This window comes from Chinchilla lanigera, unplaced genomic scaffold (genome assembly GCF_000276665.1).
Source record: "Chinchilla lanigera isolate Chin_1 unplaced genomic scaffold, ChiLan1.0 scaffold00053, whole genome shotgun sequence".
NCBI classification, from domain to species: Eukaryota; Metazoa; Chordata; class Mammalia; order Rodentia; family Chinchillidae; genus Chinchilla; species Chinchilla lanigera.
In genome coordinates this window covers 3048042-3069886 of record NW_004955454.1, presented here as the reverse complement: position 1 = coordinate 3069886, position 21845 = coordinate 3048042, and the positions used below count along the sequence as shown (strand labels likewise).

Here is a 21845-nt window from a genome sequence, read left to right as displayed (position 1 = left end):
CCGTGTTTTGTCTGTGTTTCCTTACTAGAAGACAGCCTCGTGGGTGGGCCTACTGGGCTCTGTCCTGTGAAACCTGACCCAGGAGTGGAGGCAGTTCACGGTCTTCCCAGCAGCTCTGGGGGAAGCTTCTGTCTTCTGAGCCACGGTTCCCAGACTGTTTGAGCCAGCCTGTGCTTCTGTGCCTTGCTCCTCTTCTCACTGTGCCCCACAAAGCTGCTTTGGTTTCAGAGCCACACTCTGGATGGGGAAAGAGTTGGTGGTACCGGCCTCCAAATCTCAGCCCCAGTACTGCCAGGCCCAGCTGAGGGTCTGTCAGAACACCTCACCCCTCAAAAGGAGGGCTAAGTGCATTTCATTCTCCTCGTGTGCAGCTGCACAGGCTTACCTCACTGTACTGCTGCAGTCTCACATCTGCCCAGCCCCAGCCCGCACCAGGAGGCCATTCCTTGGCTACATCAACTTGTCCCTGGAACCCTTCCTGGAACCACCTGCCTTCTACATCTCCTCATTAGGCCTCGCTGTCCATCCACTGGCTGGGACTTTTACCCCATTGGGTCTGTTTTGTTTTGATTTGTTTTTGTCTTTTTGAGACAGGGTTGCACTATGCAGTTCAGGCTGGCCTTGAACTCATTTTGTAGCCCAGGCTGGCCTCAAACTCACTGCAATCCTCCTGCCTCAGCCTCCTGAGTGCTGGGATTATGGGCATGCGCCACCATGCGCAGCCCACCATTGAGTCTGTTTTGATCACAATAGAAAATAAACCTCTTCATCTTCTACTCCTCTGGGGTCCTCCATAGGACTTTTAACCCATCCTCCTCTGGGTCCTTCAGTACACAGGAGTACCAGGTGCCCAGTGCTAGGCTTGCTGCATAGCCAGGGGTGACAGCCCCAAGACACAGCATGTATTTAGCCTCAAGGTAAGAGTGGTGGAGTATCCCAGGGATGCCAGACAATTGTAAGTCCCTGGTGCAACTGAGAAATCTGAGTGAAAATAAACTCAAATTAGACTCTTTCTTACCTCTCAACACAAAGCAGCCTTGCAGTTTTAATGTGCCTTCACTGGATCTTCCAGTACCATAGCCAGCACACAGAATGAGAAACTACTTTACTCAGTTTGGAAAACATTGCCCCCGGCGTCCCAACCCCTGCCCCACCAATATGGCTGGGGTTTGAATCTCTGAATGTGATTGGCTGTGTCCACCTCAAGCAGGCCGTTCTCAGTAGCATTCATTCCTCAATTAAGTTCACGTGCCCAAATTGCAAGTGTATTTTACTACAAATCACTTTGTTTTTTTGTATTTTTGTTTTTTTTTTTTTTGAGACAGGATCTCCCTATGTAATTCAGGCTGGCCTTGAATTTGCAATTCTGTTTCCTTGGCCTCTGGAGTGCTGCTGGGCTCACAACCGTGGGCCACCATGTCTGGCTACAAATCACTTTATTTCCTCAGCACAGTATTAAGTATCTTCAAAAAATTGCAAGTGTAAGTGGTGCGTGCTTTAATCAGAAGGGGAAGTGGAGACAGCGTTACAAAATGACTTTAACAGGGCCGGGAAGATAGCTCCGCGGCACAGCGCCTGCCTGGTAAGCTCAAGGTCCTGAGTTCGATTCCCGGCACACACACAAAAAAGTCTGTTTATCAGTTATTTGCTGGGCGTGGTGGCGCATGCCTGTAATACCAGCACTGGGGAGGCTGAGGCAGGAGGATTGCAGTGAGTTTGAGGCCAGCCTGGGCTACAAAATGAGCTCAAGGCCAGCCTGAACTGCATAGGGAGACCCTGTCTCAAAAAGACAAAAATAAAACAAAATGCCTTTAACAAAAGGGCAGGTGGACTTGTAGACAACCAGGTGGGTGCCCAAGCCAGTGGCTGCAGCAGACTATGACCCACAAGACCCCATCACGGGGGTGCTGCACCAGAAGCTACCCTCTCTGCGCCCAGGCCTCGAGGGTGACTGACACCCGTGACTGAGACCTGGGGTCTGGCATTACGCACCCCGGCACCCGCTAAGACCCAACCCCTGTGAGAGGGCGGGGCCTCGGCTTCTATGCCTTCGGGCAGGACGGAGCAGGCGCAGGGATCTGGGCGTGGCCAACACGGAGGCTGGGAGAGGCGGGATCTGGGCGGGTCCTCGGCGCCGAGCGCGGGAAGTCCGGATTCTGCGACCGCGGCTTCGGCGCGATCATGATCTTGGATCGTGAGCTTCGTCGTGAGTCCCTCGGGGCGCGGGTGCCTGGCTTGGGGTGGGGAGTGGACCTCGGCTGAGCCCCCCACTGTCCTTCCTCCCGGCAGAGCTGAGCAAGGCCAAGGCCAGAGCGCAGAGGAGCGGGCAGCCGCGGGAGGAGGCGGCCTTCTGCCACCAGCTGGGGGAACTGCTGGCCGGCCATGGTGAGCGCACGCAGGCGCCTGGTGCGGTGGGGACCCTACCCTTCCGGGATGCCCGGCCGATGACGGCGCCGTGCCCCTCTCCAGGCCGCTACGCGGAGGCCCTGGAGGAACACCGGCAAGAGTTACGGCTGCTGGAGGGCGCCCAGGACCCCTTGGGCTGCGCGGTGGCCCACCGCAAGATTGGAGAGAGACTGGCCGAGATGCAGGACTACTCTGCGGCCCTGCAGGTAAGGCACTGCGGCCTCCCTGGAGGGGAGGGAGGTGGCAAGAGCCATTAGGGGAACTATTACTTGATCTCTGTATTGGGAGAATCGAGGGGACCCATTGCTGCTGGGGACCATGGGCAGCATACCAGCGACTCCCGGTCTTCTCTCTCTTTTTTTTTTTTTTTCCGTACCGGGAATCGAATTCACGACCTTGCCCTTGCCAGGCAGGCACTGTGCCACTGAGCTAAATCCCCAGCCCCTCCGGTCTTCTCTTGTGACAAAGGACGTTAGCTAGTTGCAGCATGGAGCTGCTATCACCACAGACAGCCCTTGGTGCAGAGCAGAGGTGGTATATGTGACCAGTTCTGTGGGGCTTTGGGGTAACAGGGAGCTCTCCTGGGAAAGAGTAGCTTCCCCTGGGGTCAGAACTTGTGGGTTTGTTTGAGGTGGGGTCAGTTCAGTGGCTTTTCTTCTCCACACCAGCACCAGCACCGCTATCTGGAACTGGCTGGCTCCCTGTCCAACCACACGGAGCGGCAGAGAGCCTGGGCCACCATTGGCCGCACTCACCTGGATATCTATGACCATTGCCAGTCGAGGGAGGCCTTGCTGCAGGCCCAGGCTGCCTTTGAGAAGAGCTTGGCTATTGTGGATGAGAAGCTAGAGGGTGGGTGGCCTTGCCCCAGCCTCTCTGCCTTTTGCCTCTCAGGCCCCTCCCTCTTTAAAGTCATATGCTGCCATCCACTCCAATCTGACAGGCACCTACTCTCTGTGCTCTTCACACAGTCTGTAGCAAGCCCCGTGCCTCTCACCTTGAGAGGCAGAAGGAAGGGTGGGGGCAAAGCTGGAAACTCCCATCTGGGGAGGATCTGCTGAAGGTTGTGGGGCCGGGGGCATCTTCCAGGGACACTGACCCAGCGAGAGCTGAGTGAGATGAGGACCCGGCTGTACCTCAACCTGGGTCTTACCTTTGAGAGCCTGCAGCAGATGGCCTTGTGCAATGCCTACTTCAAGAAGAGCATCTTTCTTGCTGAGTGAGTCCCCAGCCCCACCCCAGGAGGGAGTGTGAGCTTCGTCGTGAGTCGAAGGGTAGCTTTGTCATGAGGGTAGCTCCCAGCATCCCCCTGAGAGAGCATCCCGGCTGGGCTCTTGATTTTCCATGAACAGAGAGGCCTCTCACATGTGCAGTAGAAGCTAGGGACAAGCAGAGTTGGGCCCCAAGACTGTAGCAGGCAGGGTTGGGGTCTGCATGACATTGGTACCTGTAACTGGCTGGATGTTCCCTCCACCTCAGTGCCATCTTAAATGCTTGAGTGCTTTCTGTCCACTCTTCCAAAGCTAGAGGGTCCTGGGCATTCTTAGCACCTGTTATCTTCACCCCTTGCAGGCATAACCACCTCTATGAGGATCTGTATCGTGCCCGCTACAACCTCGGTGCTATCCACTGGCGTGCTGGGCAGCATTCTCAGGCCATGCGCTGCCTGGAGGGGGCCCGGGAGTGCGCTCGTGCCATGAAGAAGCGGTTCATGGAGAGCGAGTGCTGTGTGGTAGTCTCACAGGTAGTCTCACCAACTCTAGGTGTATTACCTGGGTGGGCGTGGGCCTTGGGGAGTGTGCAGGCTCATCTTTCTTTGCTCCCCAGGTCCTCCAAGATCTGGGAGATTTTTTGGCTGCCAAACGAGCTCTGAAGAAGGCCTATAAGCTGGGTTCCCAGAAGCCTGCACAGAGGGCAGCAGTCTGCCAGAGCCTCAAGTATGGTGAGGCTGGACAGAAGGCTGAGGGCTGAATAGCCTGAAAGGGTGGGAAGGGCTCTGCTCCCTCAGCAGAGGAGGCCCAAGCACAGGTCCTTGGGGAAGCAGCAACTTTAGCAGGGGCCTCTTGAAGCAAGAGGGGCAGGTCCCTATGCAGAGGAGATTCTTGCTTTTAGTTGAGCCTAACAAGGGGCACTGAAATGTGAGGGGGACCCTGGCCTGGTCTGTACTCATGAGGCAGCATCTTTATTGACAAGTTGGAGACCATACTCACCCCACTGTTCTACTGGGATGGGAGAGCAGGTGGCATGCGTGTGGCTCAGACACTAACCACAGTGACAGAGGTAGTTAACAGTGGTTGGCCTGTGCTGCAAGCCAGCCTCCATTCCAGGCTGTTGTGCATGTTTGTTTTAATCCATAAGGTGCTCCATGCAGATTCTCCTACTGTTCTGGTTTACTACCGGCCAGCGGGAGACATGGTGGGGTTAAATGACCTGCCAGAGGGAACTGAGTGGTAAGGGTGAAGCTGGGTCAGGGCGCTGTGCCATGCTGCCCCTCCCACAAGACTCTTTCCAGCAGTGCTGGCAGTGGTCCAGTTGCAGCAACAGCTGGAGGAAGCTGAGGGCAGTGACCCTCAGGGCGCCATGGCCATCTGTGAGCAGCTGGGAGACCTGTTTTCCAAAGCAGGCGACTTCCCCAAGGCAGCTGAGGCTTATCAGAAGCAGGTTTGTGGCTCCTGGCTAGAGTGGGAGTTAAGGGCTGGCGAGGTGCTGAGTGGGTGTGGACCTCACCATACTGGTTTCCTCAGCTGCACTTTGCTGAGCGGCTGAACAGACCAGACCTTGAGCTGGCCATCATCCACGTGTCCCTGGCCACCACGCTGGGAGACATGAAGGACCATCGCCAGGCTGTGCACCACTACGAAGAGGAACTGAGGCTGCGCAAAGGCAATGCCCTGGAGGTAAATATCCCCCCTTGCCCATCCTCCCAACAGGTTTGTCCCCATGACTTTGCTGTGGGGCCATTGCTGTCCAGCCAGGAGGCATGGTTGGATACCACCACTGGGCAGGCACTTCCTTCCAAGGAGATAGGGCAGGATCAAGGCCCATGTTTCTGTTCCATGTGGGCAGCTGGACAAGCCAGCGTATGACTGAGGCCGGTGGTTGTGGTGGGCAGCAACCCCCAACCTCACCCTTCTGCTCTGCTCCAGGAAGCCAAGACCTGGCTCAACATCGCACTATCCCGTGAGGAGGCTGGTGATGCATATGAGTTGTTGGCACTGTGCTTCCAGAAGGCTCTCAACTGTGCCCAGCAGGTGCAGCGGCCCCAGCTTGAGGTACAAGAGCTGGTCCTACCCACACTGGGTCCCCAACAAGCCCAGCATCCTTGTAGCTTGCTTGTCCCCCTTATTCCACACTCACATCTCCCTCCATGCCCGTGCCCCCATCCCTGAGCAGGACATCCCCCCTCTGCTCCTCAGAGGCAGGTCTTACAGCACCTCTACACCGTGCAGTTGAGGCTGCAGCCCCAAGATGCTCCTGGCACTGAAACCAAACTTCAGGAGCTAAGTATGGCCAAGGAAGAGGAGGAAGAGGAGGAGGAGGAGGAAGAGGTGGAGGAAGGGACCATCGAGGCCCTGGAGACCATCGAGCTGGAACTCTCAGAGAGTGGTGAGTGCTGAGTGCTGCCCTGATTGCTGTGGGGACTACACCCAGTGTTATTCCTCTGGCCTGAGCTAGGCCTTGTGCTAGCATGCTGAGAGTTGGTTCTAGGTCCTCACAGAACCTGCTGAGAACTTGTGGTGGGGAAATAGTCACAGGCAGACAGGGCAACAAGTCCTTCTGTGGCAGGGGATGAAGGAGGCTGACAGCATGCGGGGAGCCTGGGGAAGCCCAGTGGCCAGGTTGAGTAGGCATCAGCCAGAGAAGGCTACATGGGACCAGAGCCCAGGAGATGGTCTCAGTAGAGGCATGTGTCTAATGCCCAGGGCAAACGAGACAAGAGTATGTCACAGAGGGCCTTGCTGTCCTGGGCCAGAGTACACACACTCAAGAGGCCAGCTCAGGGAATATAGCTCAGCGGCACAGTGCCTGCCTCCTGGCAAGTGTGAGGTCATGTGTTCAGTTCCCAGTACCAAAAAAACCAAAACCAAAACAAAACAAAAAGAAAAAGCAAAAATAAAACAGATTTGGGGTTGGGGATTTAGCTCAGCGGCAAAGTGCCTGCCTGGCAAGCGCAAGGTCGTGAGTTCGGTTCCTGGTATTGGAGAAAAAAACCAAAAAATAAAAATAAAAATAAAAAATAAAAACAGATTTAAAAAAAAAAAAAGGCCATCTCAGCCAGCTGTGCAGAGGGTGAATACGAGACACTGACTGGAACAGAGAGCTTAGATTGTGGGGACAGAGCAGGAGAGGCAGATTGTGGGGGCTGAGAGCAGTTTGAGAGGTATGCAGATGTAGACTGGTTTCCACCTGAGCAGCAGGTGGTAGGAAGCCTGTCCACAAGATTTGGGGTATGAGAGAGCATGCCTGTAATCCCAGCACTCGGGAGGCTGAGGCAGGAGGATCGTTGTTTGAGGCCAGCCTGAACTGCATAGTGAGACCCTGTCTCAAAAAAGACTCAAAAAGATTTGGGGTATGAGTCTCTGGAAAGACCCTGCCTCCAGTTATGAATTTAATGGACTTCCACAATCTCAAGGCAAGTGGCCTAGCAGCCAGAAGAAGCTGGGGCTCGCCGGGTGTGGTGGCGCATGCCTGTAATCCCAGCACCTGGGAGGCTGAGGCAGGAGGATCGTTGCAAGTTTCAGAGCAGCCTGGGCTACAAAGTGAGCTCAAGGTTGGCCTGAACTGCATAGTGAGACCCTGTCTCAAAAACAAACAAACAAAAAAAAGAAGCTGGGGCTATACTTTGTAGAAGAGGTCAGTTTGGGTGTCACTGGTGTGTACGTGGTGTGGGAAGAGAGGACCAAGGACTGGAACTTCAGGGAATGCCACTCTGCAGGCAGGCATAGCAAGAGAGGCCAGTGAGCTGGGTGTGGTGGCACATGCCTATAATCTCAGCAGTCTGGGAGTCTGAGCCAGGAGAATCACAGGCCCACCCTGGGTAAAGTAGTGACTTAGCAATACGCTGTCTGGGGAGAGAAAAGCCAGTGAAGGAGAAGGGTATAAGGGTTGTAAGGGTATAGAAAGGAGCTAGAGGCAGCCAGTCAGGAAGAGAGGACTTGGTGAAAGGGAGTCTAGCAAGAATCACCAGATGCAGGGGAGGATGCTGGGAATCCAGGTGCATGCAGGGCACTGGCCTAAGGGGTGATTTATCTTCATAAGAGTGCGTCCCAGAAGAGAGGTGGGCAAGTGGGGATGGAGACTGGTCACCTACTGTGCTCCTTGGGTGCAGGGGTAAGAGGCCAGCACAGGCTGGACAGAGAGAGGCAGGCTTGGGTGGTGCAGAGAGGCCGGGGTGGGTGCCGTGGGTGGAAGTGGGTTGTCAGGGAGGGCTGGGGAAAGACAGTCAGCTTTGACCTCACCTGGCTAAGGAGCCCTGAAGCCCACTGTCCCCAAAGTTCATTTTTCTCCTTAGCAGTTAGGGAGTCTGGATGGGCTTCTCTGCTGGCCTTCCACAGGCTCAAAGCTGGGCTGGCTCTGTTCCAGAGGATGATGCTGATGACCCATCCCGGGAGGCAGAGGAGGATGAGGAGCGTCAGGGCTGCCTGGGCCGGCGGAAGGTGAACAAGGTGAGATGGTGCTCCCTACCCCACCTCGGGCCCAGCAGCACCACCAACCCCTCACACCTCTGCCTGGGCCCGGGCTGCTATCCGTACAGTGGAACCGGCGCAATGACATGGGTGAGACCCTGCTACACCGAGCCTGCATCGAAGGCCGTCTGCGTCGTGTCCAGGACCTTGTAAAGCAGGTGAGCTGCCACCCCAAATGCACCTTGTAAAGCAGGTGGGCTGGCCCTAGTTCCATTCGAGAGGATTTGTGGGCTTGGCCAAGATCTCCATCATCTTTAGAGTAGGACCTATGGGCCCAAGTCCACCAGGGACTGGGGAGCTCAGATGCTGGAGGAGGCATGATGGCTGCTCACCCAGGCAGGGGGATAGGGTAAGCTCTGCTCTTACTGCTGAGACCCAGGACCAGAGGACAAGAGGGCTGGACCAACAAAGCAATAGACTGTGGGGCCCAGCCTTACTCAAGCCACAAAGCCCCTGGGACCAGGCCAGCCTGCCGGGCATGAAAGGCTGGGTCTTTTCTGTCACTGGTCACAGGGCCACCCTCTTAACCCTCGGGACTACTGTGGCTGGACGCCTCTGCATGAAGCCTGCAACTATGGGCACCTGGGTAAGCAGAGGACGGGTAGGACCTGGCACATGGGGAGGGTGTGGGGGGTGAGGAGGGGCCTGAGCTTGGTGCTGGGAGCTGGGCTCATGTCGTCTGGCCCACAGAGATTGTCCGCTTCCTCCTGGACCATGGGGCCTCAGTGGATGATCCTGGCGGCCAAGGGTGTGAGGGTATCACCCCTCTGCATGACGCTCTCACCTGTGGCCACTTTGAGGTGGCTGAGCTGCTCATTGAGCGAGGGGCGTCTGTCACCCTCCAAACCAGGAAGGTGAGCCTGGTGTGGGTGGAGGCAGGGCTGGCAGGTGGGGCTACCTGTGCTTTGCTCAGCTAGGTGCTACACAGGGCCACAGCCCACTGGAGACACTGCAGCAGTGGGTGAAGCTGTACTGCAAGGACCTGGACCTTGAGACACGACAGAAGGCAGCAGCCATGGAGAGGAGGCTCCAAGCAGCCTCCTTGGGCTCAGGCAAGTAGCATCTCCTTTGTCCCTTGGGACAGCACCACTGGGCCCTGAGGTCTGGCTCCAAGGGATCACTGTAGTGTAAGTAGCAGGGTGGGAGGTGCTGAACACTATTTCATGACAGATTCTCTCTCCTACAGCCTCTCACAACACTCCGGCTCCCCGGACTGTCCTGAGTAACCATCTATTTGACCCTGAGATATCTCCTCCCTTGAGCCCCTGCTCTGAACCCCTAGCCTTTCCAGCCCATGCTAGGATCTCACCAGCCCAGACTGCATCAGCTGTGGCCAGGCCTCGAAGGAGCAGGCACAGGCTGGCTAGCAGCAGCAGCTCAGAGGATAAGGACAGTGTGAGCCCCCATGGGCCATCCCAGAAGAGGCTGAGGCGCTCTGCCTTGGCACAGCAGGATGAGGCCTGGACATCTGGTCCTGCCAGCAGTAGGGAGGCAGCCACAGCAAGCACCAGTCGAGCAGCCTACCAGGCGGCCATCAGAGGTGTAGGCAGTGCTCAGAGCCGCTGCCAGGGACCTGGCCCATTTAGGGACACAAGTGAAGGCCCAATGCCCCAGGCAGCACTCATTCCTGAGGAGGAATGCCTGGCTGGAGACTGGTTAGAGTTGGATGAACCCCTGATATACAGCCGCCCATCTCGCCTGGCCTGCCCTCAGGGCAGTGGGGACAGTGGCAGCAGTGCCTCAGGGTCAGACGAGGAGCGCCCCATCAGACCTGGGGTCCGGACCAAACAGAGCCGCCTTACCTGTTTCAAGCGTTTGAGTCCTCTGAACAAAGTCGGAAGTGTGGCTGCAGAGCCCTCTGGGAATCCCGTCATGCCCACGGCCTCGGGGCCCAGTGGAGAGAATCCTGAAGCAAGCCAGTCCATGGTGGGTGCACCAGGTGGGAGTGGAGCTGGCATCCCAGTGTGGGCAAGTGGGGTGGAGGCCTCTGTCTTTTCTGACTGCTCCTTTCTCTGCCCCCACCTGCCAGAATCTGGTTCCACCCGCTCCTCTCCGAGTTCGAGTTCGAGTTCAGGATCACCTTTTCCTCATCCCTGTGCCACACAGGTAAGGCGTCACTTGCCTTGTCCCAGCCCCAGCCCCCAGGCCTATCCTGCAGCACCATGCCTATCCTGCAGCTCTATTCCAGGAAGACACAGGGCCCTTGTGTGTGTGCATGTCAGGATGGGACACATGATAAGACTTCCCTTGACTACAACCCCCACCCCTACTGTGCCCCAGAGTGCCGAGTGAGCTTGTCCTGCACAGGCTCATGCACAAGTCCCTGGAATGTCCAGGGTCCAAGAAAGACAGAAAAAGCCAGATGAGGATGGTGTAGGCACGAAGGGATGGCAATGCCCCAGGGCATTTCTTGGACTCAGTGTGTAACCTGTCCCACAGCAGTGAGGCCCACTCTGTGGCCTGGCTGGCGGAACAGGCTGCCCAACGCTACTACCAGACCTTTGGGCTGCTGCCGAAGCTCACTCTACAGAAGGAGGGGGCCCTGCTAGCCCCTCAGGACCCCATCCCTGATGTCCTGCAGAGCAATGACGAGGTGGGCAGTCGGGCCACGAGCATGGGCTGTTCCCCTTGCTAGGATAATCACCCATTGTGCTTCCTAGGTGTTGGCTGAAGTAATTTCATGGGACCTCCCCCCGTTGACGGACCGCTACCACAGGGCCTGCCAGAGCCTGGGGCAAGGTAAGGGCCCTGGAGGACCCTAGATTTGGTTGGAAGTGGAAGCTTGGGCTGAAGGTCTGGGCATGCAGGCCTTACCCACCCATGCTACTCCCAGGTCCACTGGGCACCCCTCCAGCCTGGCACCTGCCATACATGAGGGCAACAGGTGGGGCAGACAGGCCAGAGCTCATGGAAGAATGGGTGGGATATTGTAAAGTAACCCACACTGCAGAAGTGAAGCCCAGGAAAGAGGCTGGTGTGGGCTCGAGCTTCCTCAGCAGGAAACTTGTCTTGGGATGAGGAGACCAGCTTCATGGAGCCCAGTGTGCATCTTGAGAGCCCGCAGCAGAGCCCGCACAGGGGGCTCCAATGGCACTGACTCCTATGCCTGTGGGAGTGGGCTCAGCCTAGCTCCCAGGCTGCCTGCTTTCCCTACAGGGTTCAGAGACAAGAGTGTTGTCTCTGCCCCAAGTGACCCATATCTCCCTCCTTAGGGGAGCATGTGCAGGTGCTGCGGGCCATGGAGCGCCAGGGCTCAGGCCCCTCCTTCAGCACATGCTCCCTAGCCCTGCGCCAGGCCCAGCTCACGCCTCTGCTGCGGGCTCTCAAGATGCACACTGGGCTCCGTGAGCTGCGCCTGGCAGGGAACCGCCTGGGGGATGGATGCGCCACTGAGCTGCTGGCTGCCCTGGCCACTATGCCTAGCCTCGTCCTCCTTGACCTCTCTTCCAACCACCTGAGCCCGGAAGGTCTGCGCCAGCTTGCTGGAGGCCCTACAGGACAGGGCACTTTGCAGGTACAGGCCCAGGACATTCTCAGCAGCCTGGAAGCAACAGGGTTCTCATTTCGCCAGTCACTGGGTTGCCTTGGAGAGCTGGCTCCTGCTCCACACTGGTGCAGGCCTGTACAAGAGACCAGACCCTCTGAGGGGACTGGGAGCTCAGGGCCCACCCATGTCTTCCACAGAACTTGGAGGAGCTGGACTTAAGCATGAACCCTCTGGGAGATGGCTCTGGCCAGGCCCTGGCCTCCATCCTGCGGGCCTGCCCCTTGCTCAGTACCCTGCGTCTCCAGGCCTGTGGCTTTGGGTCCAACTTCTTCCTGAGCCACCAGGCAGCCCTGGGTAGTGCCTTCCAAGGTGAGCTGACCAGGCAGGTCTATTCCTTGAGTCTAGGTGAGGGGACTCGTGGGCTTTGAGCAGAAGGCCCTGGGATATCAGGCGTGTCAAGTGTGGCTTCTTCAGCTTCTGCAAACACACAGGTAGAACTGTCTAGGCTCTAAGGAGCATGTGGTGTGTGCCCAGCCTGGGCTGTCCCCCCAAAACTCACCCTAGCCCCTGCTACACCACACCTAGTAGGGTGCCAGGAAGGCTGTCTCTGCCCCTGAAGATTTCCTGTGCGTATGGCTTGAACCTTCTGCAGGTCCAAGCATTTCCACCATGAGCTCACCAGAATGCTAAGACAGCAGCCCCAGGGCCAAGAGATGGGAACTGGGGCCACCCAGGGGAGGTACCTGGGACTGGGCAGCTGTGGTGGCAATGCTCCCCTGGCCTCCAGACAGATGTTCTGGCCCAAGGCCCCATCTCCAGCAGGAGAAACAGATAAAGCTTTTTTCTCAGCTCAGTTTCCCCACACAAAATTCAGGGATAAGTTTCTCCAAAGGGTTTGCAAAGATTTTGGGCCTGGAACTTTGGTTGTGGGGTTCAGGATAGGTGGTGGCCACATGAGGCTGACAGGTTCTGGCACTTGCAGATGCTGAGCGCCTAAAGACCCTGTCCCTGTCGTACAACCCACTTGGCACCCCCGCCCTGGCCAGGACCCTGCAGAGCCTGCCCACCTGTACCCTTCTGCATCTAGAGCTCAACTCTGTGGCAGCTGGCAAGAGTGACTTGGGCCTCATGGAACCTGTAGTCAGATACCTAACCAAGGTATAAGTTGGGGAATGTGCTGCCCAGCCAAAATAGGGGGATATTAGAGACCAGAGGCCAATGGTTCCAGAGCTGAAGCCCTGGGGGCCTGGGAAGGGATATAGGGAGAGGGTAAGTCTTAGGAAGAATAGCTTGGCACGTCTGTACATAAGCCTGCTGTGGGCTGTGACTTCCTGGTCACTAGAAAGACACTTAGGACTAGAATGTCCTCCCCACACCAGGCAGGTCCCAAAGGACCCTCACACACACACACACACACACACGCACTGTGCCTTCTTCTGGGGGTTCCAAAGGACCCACACACACACACACACACACACACGCCCTATGTCCTCTTCAGGAGGTTCCAAAGGACCTCCCCCCCCACACACACACACACCCTGTGCCCTCTTCTGGGGGTTCCAGACAGGGTACGTCCCTATGATTTCCACATGACAGCATCCCAAGTATAACTTATACCTGGAAGGAGTGATGCTTTCTGGCTCCAAACTGAAGGGTTTGGACTGTGCTTGTTTCCAGGAAGGCTGTGCTCTGGCCCATCTGACCCTATCTTCAAACTACCTGAGTGACAAGGCTGTGAGAGAACTGAGCAGGTAACACCCCCACCCCACTGCCATCATCCTAAATGGGCCTGATCTGAAGGCCTGGGACCTCCCACAAGCTGGGTCAGGTAGTGCTGGGTCCGTTCTGCTTCCACCCTGACCCGGGCTGCCCCTGGTAGGCATGCTACCTTCCTTGAATTTTCATCTACGCTCCTGGGGCTCTTCAGAGCCTTCCTCTTGTGTGTCCTTTCTTGTCACCCTTTGTGCATCAACCCACACAAGGGCCACTACCCTTATGGCCCTAAAACCTTGGCTGGTTTGCAGAGGAGTGTCAGGTGGTGCCCAAGCCTGGCCAGGCACATCCAAAGGTGGCTATTACAGTCCTGAGCCTTGGCCAGTGCTGCTAGCCTTTGAGGAGCTTCCACTCATGCTAGGCCAGGCAAAGCCTGCTGGGTAATCATCTCTGGTGATGGCATGAGGGCTGCCCTGGGAGCTAAGTCCTTACTCCCCATGTTTTCTCAGGTGTCTCCCTCTCTGCCCTTCACTCATCTCTCTGGACCTGTCTGCCAACCCCAAGATCAGCTGTACCAGCCTGGAAGAGCTCCTTTCTGCCCTCCAGGAGAGGTCCCAAGGCCTCAGCTTCCTTGGCATGTCAGGTGAGGGCTGGGTTTGGCCACCCCTGCTGTGTCCCAGCCTGCCACACAACTTGGTTGCCTGAGGCCAGGTTGCTGCTCCTAAGGAGCTGTCACTGCCACTAGCTAGGTGGTGAGGCTCCATGAGGCTAAATGGTGAGAGGCCACATGCAGCAAGACAAGAAAGGGACCTGAGGGCTGGGGATGAAGCTCAACGGTAGAGCACTTATCTAGCATCCCTGAGGCTCTAGGTTTGACCCCCGTCAAAGGAAGGAAGGGAAAGCAGGAGGGATAAAAGTACGAAGAGAAGGAAGGGAAGGGGTATAAGCCAGAGGCAGGGGAGCCTGGGGATCTCTGCCTCAGGCTCATCCAGCCTGACCCTGAAGGTGTATATACCATAGTAGGAAGGACCCTATTCCATAGGATTTCCTCATACTTAGTAGCAGGAAGCCCAGAGGAAGAGGAAGCCCAGCGCCCAGGTGGTGAAAACTACCACCAAAGGACCCTATCTCCTGGCAGACTGCTCAGATCCTATCTGTCCAAGCTGTGGCCTGATGTAGTTTCTTCCCCAGCCATACCAGAGCAGCCCCACCTCAGCTGTCTGGAGGACAGCTCTAGGAGAGGTGCATCTGGTGGACTAGGAACCAACCGCTGGCAGGCCCAGCTTGGGTCTGGACGGAGAGCCTCAAGGGACAAAGGCTGTGCACAGGGGAGGCCTCAGTTCTTTCTTTCCCTCATCCCCTGTACTTCACACACCTGGATTCCTGGCACTTCACTTTCCTCCCCCAGCTCCCTGAGGTCCTGAGCCTAGAGGGACTTTTGCCTGAGGATCAAGCCCTGGCAGTTCATTGACCTCCTGAACCTCTCTGGCCCACGATGTAGATGAGCAAGCATCGCTGTGAAGTCCATTTTATGAGCACAGCACTGTGCGCCTGACCCCAGCCTGCGGGGAGCTCCTTCCTACAGGTTAAAGCTATTCTCTGCCCCGTGCAGGCTGTGCAATCCAGGGACCCCTGGCCCCTGGCCTCTGGGACAAAATCATCACACAACTGCAGGAGCTTCGGCTGTGCAGCAGACGCCTGTGCCCTGAGGACCGTGATGCCCTTCAACAACTACTGCCGGCCCAGGGGCCATGCTTACTGGACCGAGGCCCCAAGCTCTTCTTCCAGCGCCTTTGACCCCCGCCCTACCCTTCCCATCTCAGAAGCCTCAATAAACAGAGCTACTGCTACCTCCCTTGCTATTGCTGCCTGAGGGGTGGGTGAGCGGATGGGTGAGATCTGTGAGACTGGGTTCTGCTTCTACCCAGGTCTACTTTTAGAGCTTTCAGTGATAACAAGCCGGGTGTGGTGTCGCGAGCCTATAAACCCAGCACTTGGGAGGCTGAGGCGGGAGAAGGCACTGCGAGTTCGAGGCCAGCCTGGGCTACAAAGTGAGTTCAAGATCAGCCTAGACTACACAGCTACACAGTCTCAAAAATAAACGGTCGGGGTGGCTGGGCATTTAGCTCAGCAGCACAGCGCCTGCCTGGCAAGCGCAAGGTCGTGAGTTCGATTCCCGGTACTGGACCCCCCCCCCAAAAATAAATAAATAAATAAATAAACAGCCGGGCGTGATAGCGCAGGCCTGTAATCCCAGCGGGGTGGGGTGGGGGGGCTGAGGCAGGAGGACTGTTCTGAGTTCGAGACCACCAGCTCAAGGTCAGCCTGAACTGCACAGCGAGACCTTGTCTCTAAAAAGGAAAAAAAAAAGAAAAAAACCACAACAAATAGTCCGCTGCAGCATGCGTACCAGAGGTTCACAACCACTCCCCACAACCACTTAGCGCCCCTAAGCTCCGGTTTGTGGCCCCCCTCCGGGGGGCGTGGCCAGGAGTCGGAAGTGTCGCAAAGACGCAGGCGGACGGATCGAGCGCCGAGTTGTGGATCCGAGTTGTTTCCGACGCGCGGAAGCGGCGCTGGGGATCGCTGGGTCCCAGGTCGGGCGCGCCCCACCCTGTGGCTGTCTCTGGGAGCGGCGGAGAGAGCCCCAGGTAACGCGGCGGGGGCCGGGAGGGCGGCCGGCACCAGCGCGTCAGCGTCTTGCCCGCGCCTTGCTTGGCGCTGTCGAGGGCTTGTGTTCACTCTCTCCCGGTCTCTGGCAAGGAGCATCCGCCACGGTAGTGGGCCAGCCCTCCAACTCGGCCCCCTGCCGCGCCCACCGGCCTTTCCGCCACCTGGACCCCACCATCTGCCGACAGCCCCGAGTCTCAGTTCGCCTATGGTCGTGGTGCCACCAGGCCGAAAACAAGGGTGTCATTCCTACCTCCTTTTTAAATTTCCGCCCTATTTCACATCTTTGCGTGGCTCTGTGGTTCCACGTCCAGAGCATGCTGGGACTGCACCAGCCACCGCCCCCTTCCTCACTAGGCAGGACCCTCCCGCGGGACTCTGCACTTTCGCACTCAGCCCCAAACCCTATTTTGCATGCTTTCTTACCCCCAGGTCCACCATCAGCTACCACCTGCTCTTTTCTCTGCCTTAGCCACACGGCAAGGCAGACCTGCCCCGCACCATCGCTCTGCTCACCATTCGTTGTCCATGCCTCACTTCCTCCTGGTGGCCCCATAGTGTCCTAGCTGTTGCTTGTGTGAAGGGGGGGGCATGAGGCTTTGGTCCCCAGGGACCCCCGTTCTTGTGGTGTCCTGGCCTCCTTGAGATACTATTGGCTGTGCCCCCCAGGTCTCCGTGCTGTGGCACCAGAGCCGTCAGGATGTTTCACGGGATTCCAGCCACCCCAGGCATGGGAGGTGAGTAGGGTGGCCGAAGGACCAAACTTATCTGCCGAAGGAGCTGAAGTGGGTGGTATTGGGGAGCTGTATGTCCCTACCCCTACTCCACACTCAAATGGCTTGGGGCTGGGGTGCCGGGTGGTGTATGATAGAGCACTGAGGGCTTCGCACTACAGGCCACAGAGGTGATGGCTTCAGTGTGGCCAGAAACCCGGGTATCTTGGGCACCCCTGTGTCACTGAGCTTAGTTGTGTGTGACAAGCTTTCTTTGCACCATGTATATTATGGCAGTGTTTGCAAGGTGCAGGTGGGCAGCTCGGCCTGGCATGTGGCGCTCAGCCCTTCAGAGGCAGACTGCTGCTCACAGATGGGGGATGAGGTTGGAATCCCCATCCTCCAGCTCCCTCTGAGCGCCTCAGGACACAGCAGTGGGGAGGCCTCAAGGAAGGAACTGAAATTGGATTGGGACTTTGTAGCCAGGCTGCTAGCTGTCTTCCTGCTCTGTTGCAGCTCCCGGGAACAAGCCGGAACTGTATGAGGTGAGTGGCAGGTACCCATGGTCAGTGTTGGCCCATGGTGGGCGCCCACATGATCTCACCAAGCCCTACAGCCACCCAGTCACGCTGGCTGATATGCTGCTGTTCTGCCCAACAGGAAGTGAAGTTGTACAAGAATGCCCGAGAGCGGGAGAAGTAAGTCAGCATCCAGGCAGCCCGCCTCATGCCCACCCTCCCACCCCAGAGTAGCTTCCCCCAAACCCACTGCCACATTGATGGTTGAGTGGAAAGAGAGTATCTAAGGACCACCTGCCAGGGACGGGGTGAGAGGCAGGCTGACAGTTCTGCCATATCTGTACCCCTGGTCCCCATGCCCTTTAGCCTCCTGGGCTCCAGAAACCTGGCTTTCCCTGTCTCATGGCTGTGGCCTGATGGACAGGTTGTCTCAGGTATGACAACATGGCAGAGCTGTTTGCAGTGGTGAAGACGATGCAGGCACTGGAGAAAGCATACATAAAGGACTGCGTCACCCCCAATGAGTGAGTGATTCACAGCCCATGGCCAGAATGGAGCCACCCATCCTCCAAAGCCTGCTTTTGCCCTACATAGGTTGCCTAAGATAGGGGTGCCCATCCTGGGGGTGCTCTGAGGTTCTAGGGAGTGGCCTTAGCACTGCCTTAGCCTGAAAAGCCTTGCAGGGATAGAGAAGTATCTGTTGCTAAAGGGCAGGCACTCAAATGGGTGTGGCTGGGTCCTGTCCCCAGGCATAGATTGGTTCACCTTGCTGATGGAAAGACCTCTGAAGGTGAGTGGGAACCTCACTGCCCAACCTGAGGGATGGTACTGCCCAGGCCTGGTGCCCAGCATGGATACAGAGGCTTCACTGAGGTGACAAACTTCTAGTGGATGCCAACACTGTGGTCCAGAGGCCAGGCAGGCACTGGGCCTCAGCTCACTGTTGATGTCCAGGTCAGTGAGCACCGTCTATGTGGTGGTCATATTTTGGTCCTTTCTCCCTGTTCTTTTTTTTTTTTTTTTGGTCTTCAACCACGGTGCAGTTCAAGCCAGCTGTGAGCTCACTTTGTAGCCCAGGCTGGTCTTGAACTTGCAACGATCCTCCTGCCTCAGCCTCCCGAGTGCTAGGATTACAGGCGTGCGCCACCATGCCCGGCTGACTTTCTCCCTGTTCTTGATCAGAGCTCTTGTACAAATCTAATGAGAGCCCTTGACCCACAATAGCTTCCTGTGACCTGTCAACCAGTCTTTCATTAGAGCTGTCCTGTGTCTGAACAGCCAAAGCTGAGGGAGAGCAGGATGGGCTGGCAGGGCTTGTCCCAGCTTAGGGCAGCTGTCAATCTCTCCTAGGTATACTGCAGCCTGCTCCCGTCTCCTGGTCCAGTATAAAGCTGCCTTCAGGCAGGTTCAAGGCTCAGAAATCAGCTCCATCGACGAATTCTGCCGCAAGTTCCGCGTGAGTGAGCCAGTCCCTTCACTCGGCTGGAAGGGTGTGGTTGGGCTCAGGTGTGGGGCCATTGCAGCAAGGCCCCAGAGCCCCAGCACCCATGTTGGCTCCCTGCAGCTGGACTGCCCGCTGGCCATGGAGAGGATTAAAGAGGACCGACCCATCACCATCAAGGATGACAAGGGCAACCTCAACCGCTGCATCGCAGATGTGGTCTCGGTACGCCCGGCCTCCTTGGAGGGACCTGTGGCAGTTAGGAGAGAGGCCTTCCTGCTGTAGTTGCAGGGTGGGGAGGGACTTCACTGTGGATGAGGGTAGGCAGCGCTCAGAGCCCCCTTCCCAGGCCCATTTGGCTGCCTACAGGGCCTGTGAGGGGGACATGCACAGGGCCTACTCTGGTGCCCCTCACCCAGTTCCATACATCACCCCTCACAATCAGGATCCCAAACTCCTACAGTCTCAGGAGACTCACCCCTACCCCAGCAGGGAGGAGCCCTGGGCTTGGGGAGCAGGGTGTGGGGAAGAGGTTGAAGAGGAAGGGGTAGGGGCTTAACCCTGGGCCTGTGAGCTGTGAGGGGTTCTCTGCAACCTGAGCGGGTCCAAGATGCCTCACACCCACCCCTGCAGCTCTTCATCACAGTCATGGACAAGCTACGCCTGGAGATTCGCGCCATGGATGAGGTACAGGACCAGGGTAAGAGTGGGGGTCAGGGGGAGGGGAAAGGTGGGGGTCTCAGCTCTATCCCTGTTTCTGTAGATCCAGCCTGACCTGAGGGAGCTGATGGAGACTATGCATCGCATGAGCCATCTGCCCCCAGACTTTGAGGGCCGCCAGACAGTCAACCAATGGTGAGTGCCTCTCAGGGCTGCAGACCTGCTGCTGCTGCTGCTGCTGCTGCTGCTGCTGCTGCTGCTGCTGCTGCTACTCCTGCTGCGACCTAGCCTGCAACCCTCACTCAGGCACTGCTATGCCCCTAGGCTGCAGACCCTCAGTGGCATGTCAGCCTCTGATGAGCTGGATGACGCCCAGGTACGCCAGATGCTCTTCGACCTGGAGTCAGCCTACAACGCCTTCAACCGCTTCCTGCACTCCTGAGCCTCCATGTGGCTCACAGGAGATGTGGAGGTAGCAGCCTAACAGGGATGGTTCATGGTGTCTTTTTGCAATGTGTACACCTGCCCAGGACATCTCCGTGAACCTTGATGTCCACAGACGCCTGCCCCTGTGCTGTCAGGACTCACCCCCAATAAAGATGCTATCTTCCTGCCTGCTGTGGTCTGTTCAACCTCCTGACTTGGCAGGGACCTGGCTCCTGGGCCAGGCGCTGATACAGCCCCTCCAGCTACTGGCCCCCAAACCAGTGTGGTGGCATGGCCCTGTTGCTCATTCCACACACAGTCCGTCTCATTCAGGGCCAGTGGGTATCATTACCTGTGTGAATTTCCACGGCACTGACTTGGAGAACAAACTTCCACTTGGTCCCAGTATGCCTAGAGTCTGGTGACCAATGTGGCTACTTGCCACCACCCCCACCAGGGTGTCACACCTGTGCACTCACAGGCCAGAGGCCACAGCTGTGTGGACACTTGTCGGAGCCTGTAATACCTTATTCTTCATGCTCAGTGCTCCAGAAACAATAGCAAACAGTACCACCCAGAGGCACATTGTTTCACATTGTGGTGGCCATGGTGTTCTTCTGCAGAGGACACGTGGTAGAATTTAATACTAGCACTTGTTTTCAATGTGTTACATTCCTTCATTTGTTTACCCAAGGCCTTCACACTGAGCTGTATCACCAACCCTTTTTTTCATTTTTTCTTTTAAATTTTTCTTCCAGTACCAGGAATCAAACTCATGACCTCGCACTTGCCAGGCAGGTGCTGTGCCGCTGAGCTAAATCCCCAGCCCCTCACCAACCCTTTTTGACACAGGGTCTCACTGAGTTGCCTAGGCTAGGTTTAAATTTGCAATTCTTTTTTTTTTTTGTCTTTTTTTTTTTTTTTGAGACAGGGTCTCGCTATGCTGTTCAGGCTGGCCTTGAGCTCACTTTGTAGCCCAGGCTGGCCTCAAACTCACAGCGATCCTCCTGCCTCAGCCTCCCAAATGCTGGGATTACAGGCCTGCGCCACCACACCCTGCTAAATTTGCAACTCTTGTCTCAGCCTTACAGAGTGCTGGGATTACAGGTGTGTGCCACCACACCTAGCTAATAATCTGCTGCTTTTTTTGTTTGTTTGTTTTGGGTTTTTTTGAGACAGGGTCTTGATATGCAGTTCAGGCTGGCCCTGAGCTCAGTTGCTCGCTTTGTAGCCCAGGCTGGTCTTGAACTCGCAAGGATCCTCCTGCCTCAGCCTCCCAAGTGCTGGGATTACAGGTATGTACCACCATGCTTGACTCTTAACTCTTTTTTTTTTTGGTCTTTTTGAGACAGGGTCCTGCTATGCAGCTCAGGCTGGACTGGAGCTCACTTTGTAGCCCAGGCTGGTTTCGAAATTGCAAGGATCCTCCTGCCTCAGCCTCCTGAGTGCTGGGATTACAGGCATGCGCCAACACACCCAGCACCAACTCTTGACTGTTGTAAATAATGCCTTTATGAACATGAGTTTATGTTCTAGTTTTATACTTGGGACAAATACAGTGAGCTTCCTGGTTGATGGGACAATGCAGGATCAGCCCAGAGTTGTAGAAGACAGAGGGTATTCAGAGGACCAGCTGTGTCTGGAGGAAAATCAGCCCCAGGCTGCTGGTGTGGGTGGCAGATGTGTGGGAAGCTAGGGATACCTGAGCTAGAAAAGAGGTGCTGGGAGAGGTGGGAACACATGAATCAAGAACAGGAAAGCTGGGGCTGGGGATTTAGCTCAGTGGCACAGTGCCTGCTTGGCAAGTGCAAGGTTGTGAGTTTGATTCCCAGTACTGGGGAAAAAAAACACCACCACCACCACCAAAAAACCCCAGAAAAGCTGTGGACCAACACTAGAGCCCCCTCAGGGAGGGCTGGCTGAGTATAACCCATCAAAGACTCAAGCAGTTCCTTTGGCACAGAAATAGAGGAAGGCCTGGTCTGCTAAGCCCAGGCCAAAAACAAGTTTGAACAGTGGGTGGCCAGAAGAAGCTGGCTTGGCCCAGTCTCCAGGGGGTTCAGTGGTCCTAGGGCAGCCCAGGAGGAAAGCCAGTTTTGTTTTGTTTTATTTATTTATTTATTT

The 21845-nt window shown here is 56.5% G+C and overlaps 2 protein-coding genes across 7 annotated transcripts; both read left to right on the top strand.

The window, feature by feature from the left end:
• The first annotated feature begins 2101 nt into the window (after window positions 1-2101).
• Tonsl (tonsoku-like, DNA repair protein) lies at window positions 2102-15160 on the top strand. Of its 4 annotated transcripts, none has more exons than XM_005395890.2 (26): window positions 2102-2206; window positions 2290-2385; window positions 2470-2612; window positions 3075-3258; window positions 3496-3625; window positions 3979-4150; window positions 4234-4348; window positions 4922-5067; window positions 5151-5303; window positions 5553-5678; window positions 5823-6012; window positions 7990-8072; window positions 8162-8251; window positions 8607-8679; window positions 8784-8947; window positions 9022-9145; window positions 9280-10019; window positions 10123-10199; window positions 10536-10686; window positions 10754-10832; window positions 11306-11607; window positions 11778-11949; window positions 12563-12738; window positions 13258-13331; window positions 13803-13936; window positions 14906-15160. In XM_005395890.2, exons 1-26 carry the CDS (start codon window positions 2182-2184, stop codon window positions 15088-15090), a joined length of 4104 nt encoding a protein of 1367 aa, XP_005395947.1. In that variant the 5' UTR covers window positions 2102-2181; the 3' UTR covers window positions 15091-15160. The 4 variants fall into 4 exon arrangements, with proteins under 4 accessions (XP_005395947.1, XP_005395946.1, XP_013375739.1 ...); XM_005395889.2 differs by having other exon boundaries at window positions 10533-10686; XM_013520285.1 differs by having other exon boundaries at window positions 4919-5067.
• A 648-nt stretch (window positions 15161-15808) lies between these two features.
• Vps28 (vacuolar protein sorting 28 homolog (S. cerevisiae)) lies at window positions 15809-19910 on the top strand. 3 transcript variants are annotated; one of them, XM_005395888.2, is made up of 10 exons: window positions 15809-15944; window positions 16633-16700; window positions 17193-17221; window positions 17337-17374; window positions 17629-17718; window positions 18545-18650; window positions 18759-18860; window positions 19269-19322; window positions 19399-19490; window positions 19620-19737. In XM_005395888.2, exons 2-10 carry the CDS (start codon window positions 16664-16666, stop codon window positions 19735-19737), a joined length of 666 nt encoding a protein of 221 aa, XP_005395945.1. In that variant the 5' UTR covers window positions 15809-15944; window positions 16633-16663. The 3 variants fall into 3 exon arrangements, with proteins under 3 accessions (XP_005395945.1, XP_013375732.1, XP_013375733.1); XM_013520278.1 differs by lacking the exon at window positions 15809-15944 and adding an exon at window positions 16077-16203 and having other exon boundaries at window positions 19620-19910; XM_013520279.1 differs by lacking the exon at window positions 15809-15944 and having other exon boundaries at window positions 16636-16700; window positions 17619-17718.
• Window positions 19911-21845: the final 1935 nt, after the last annotated feature.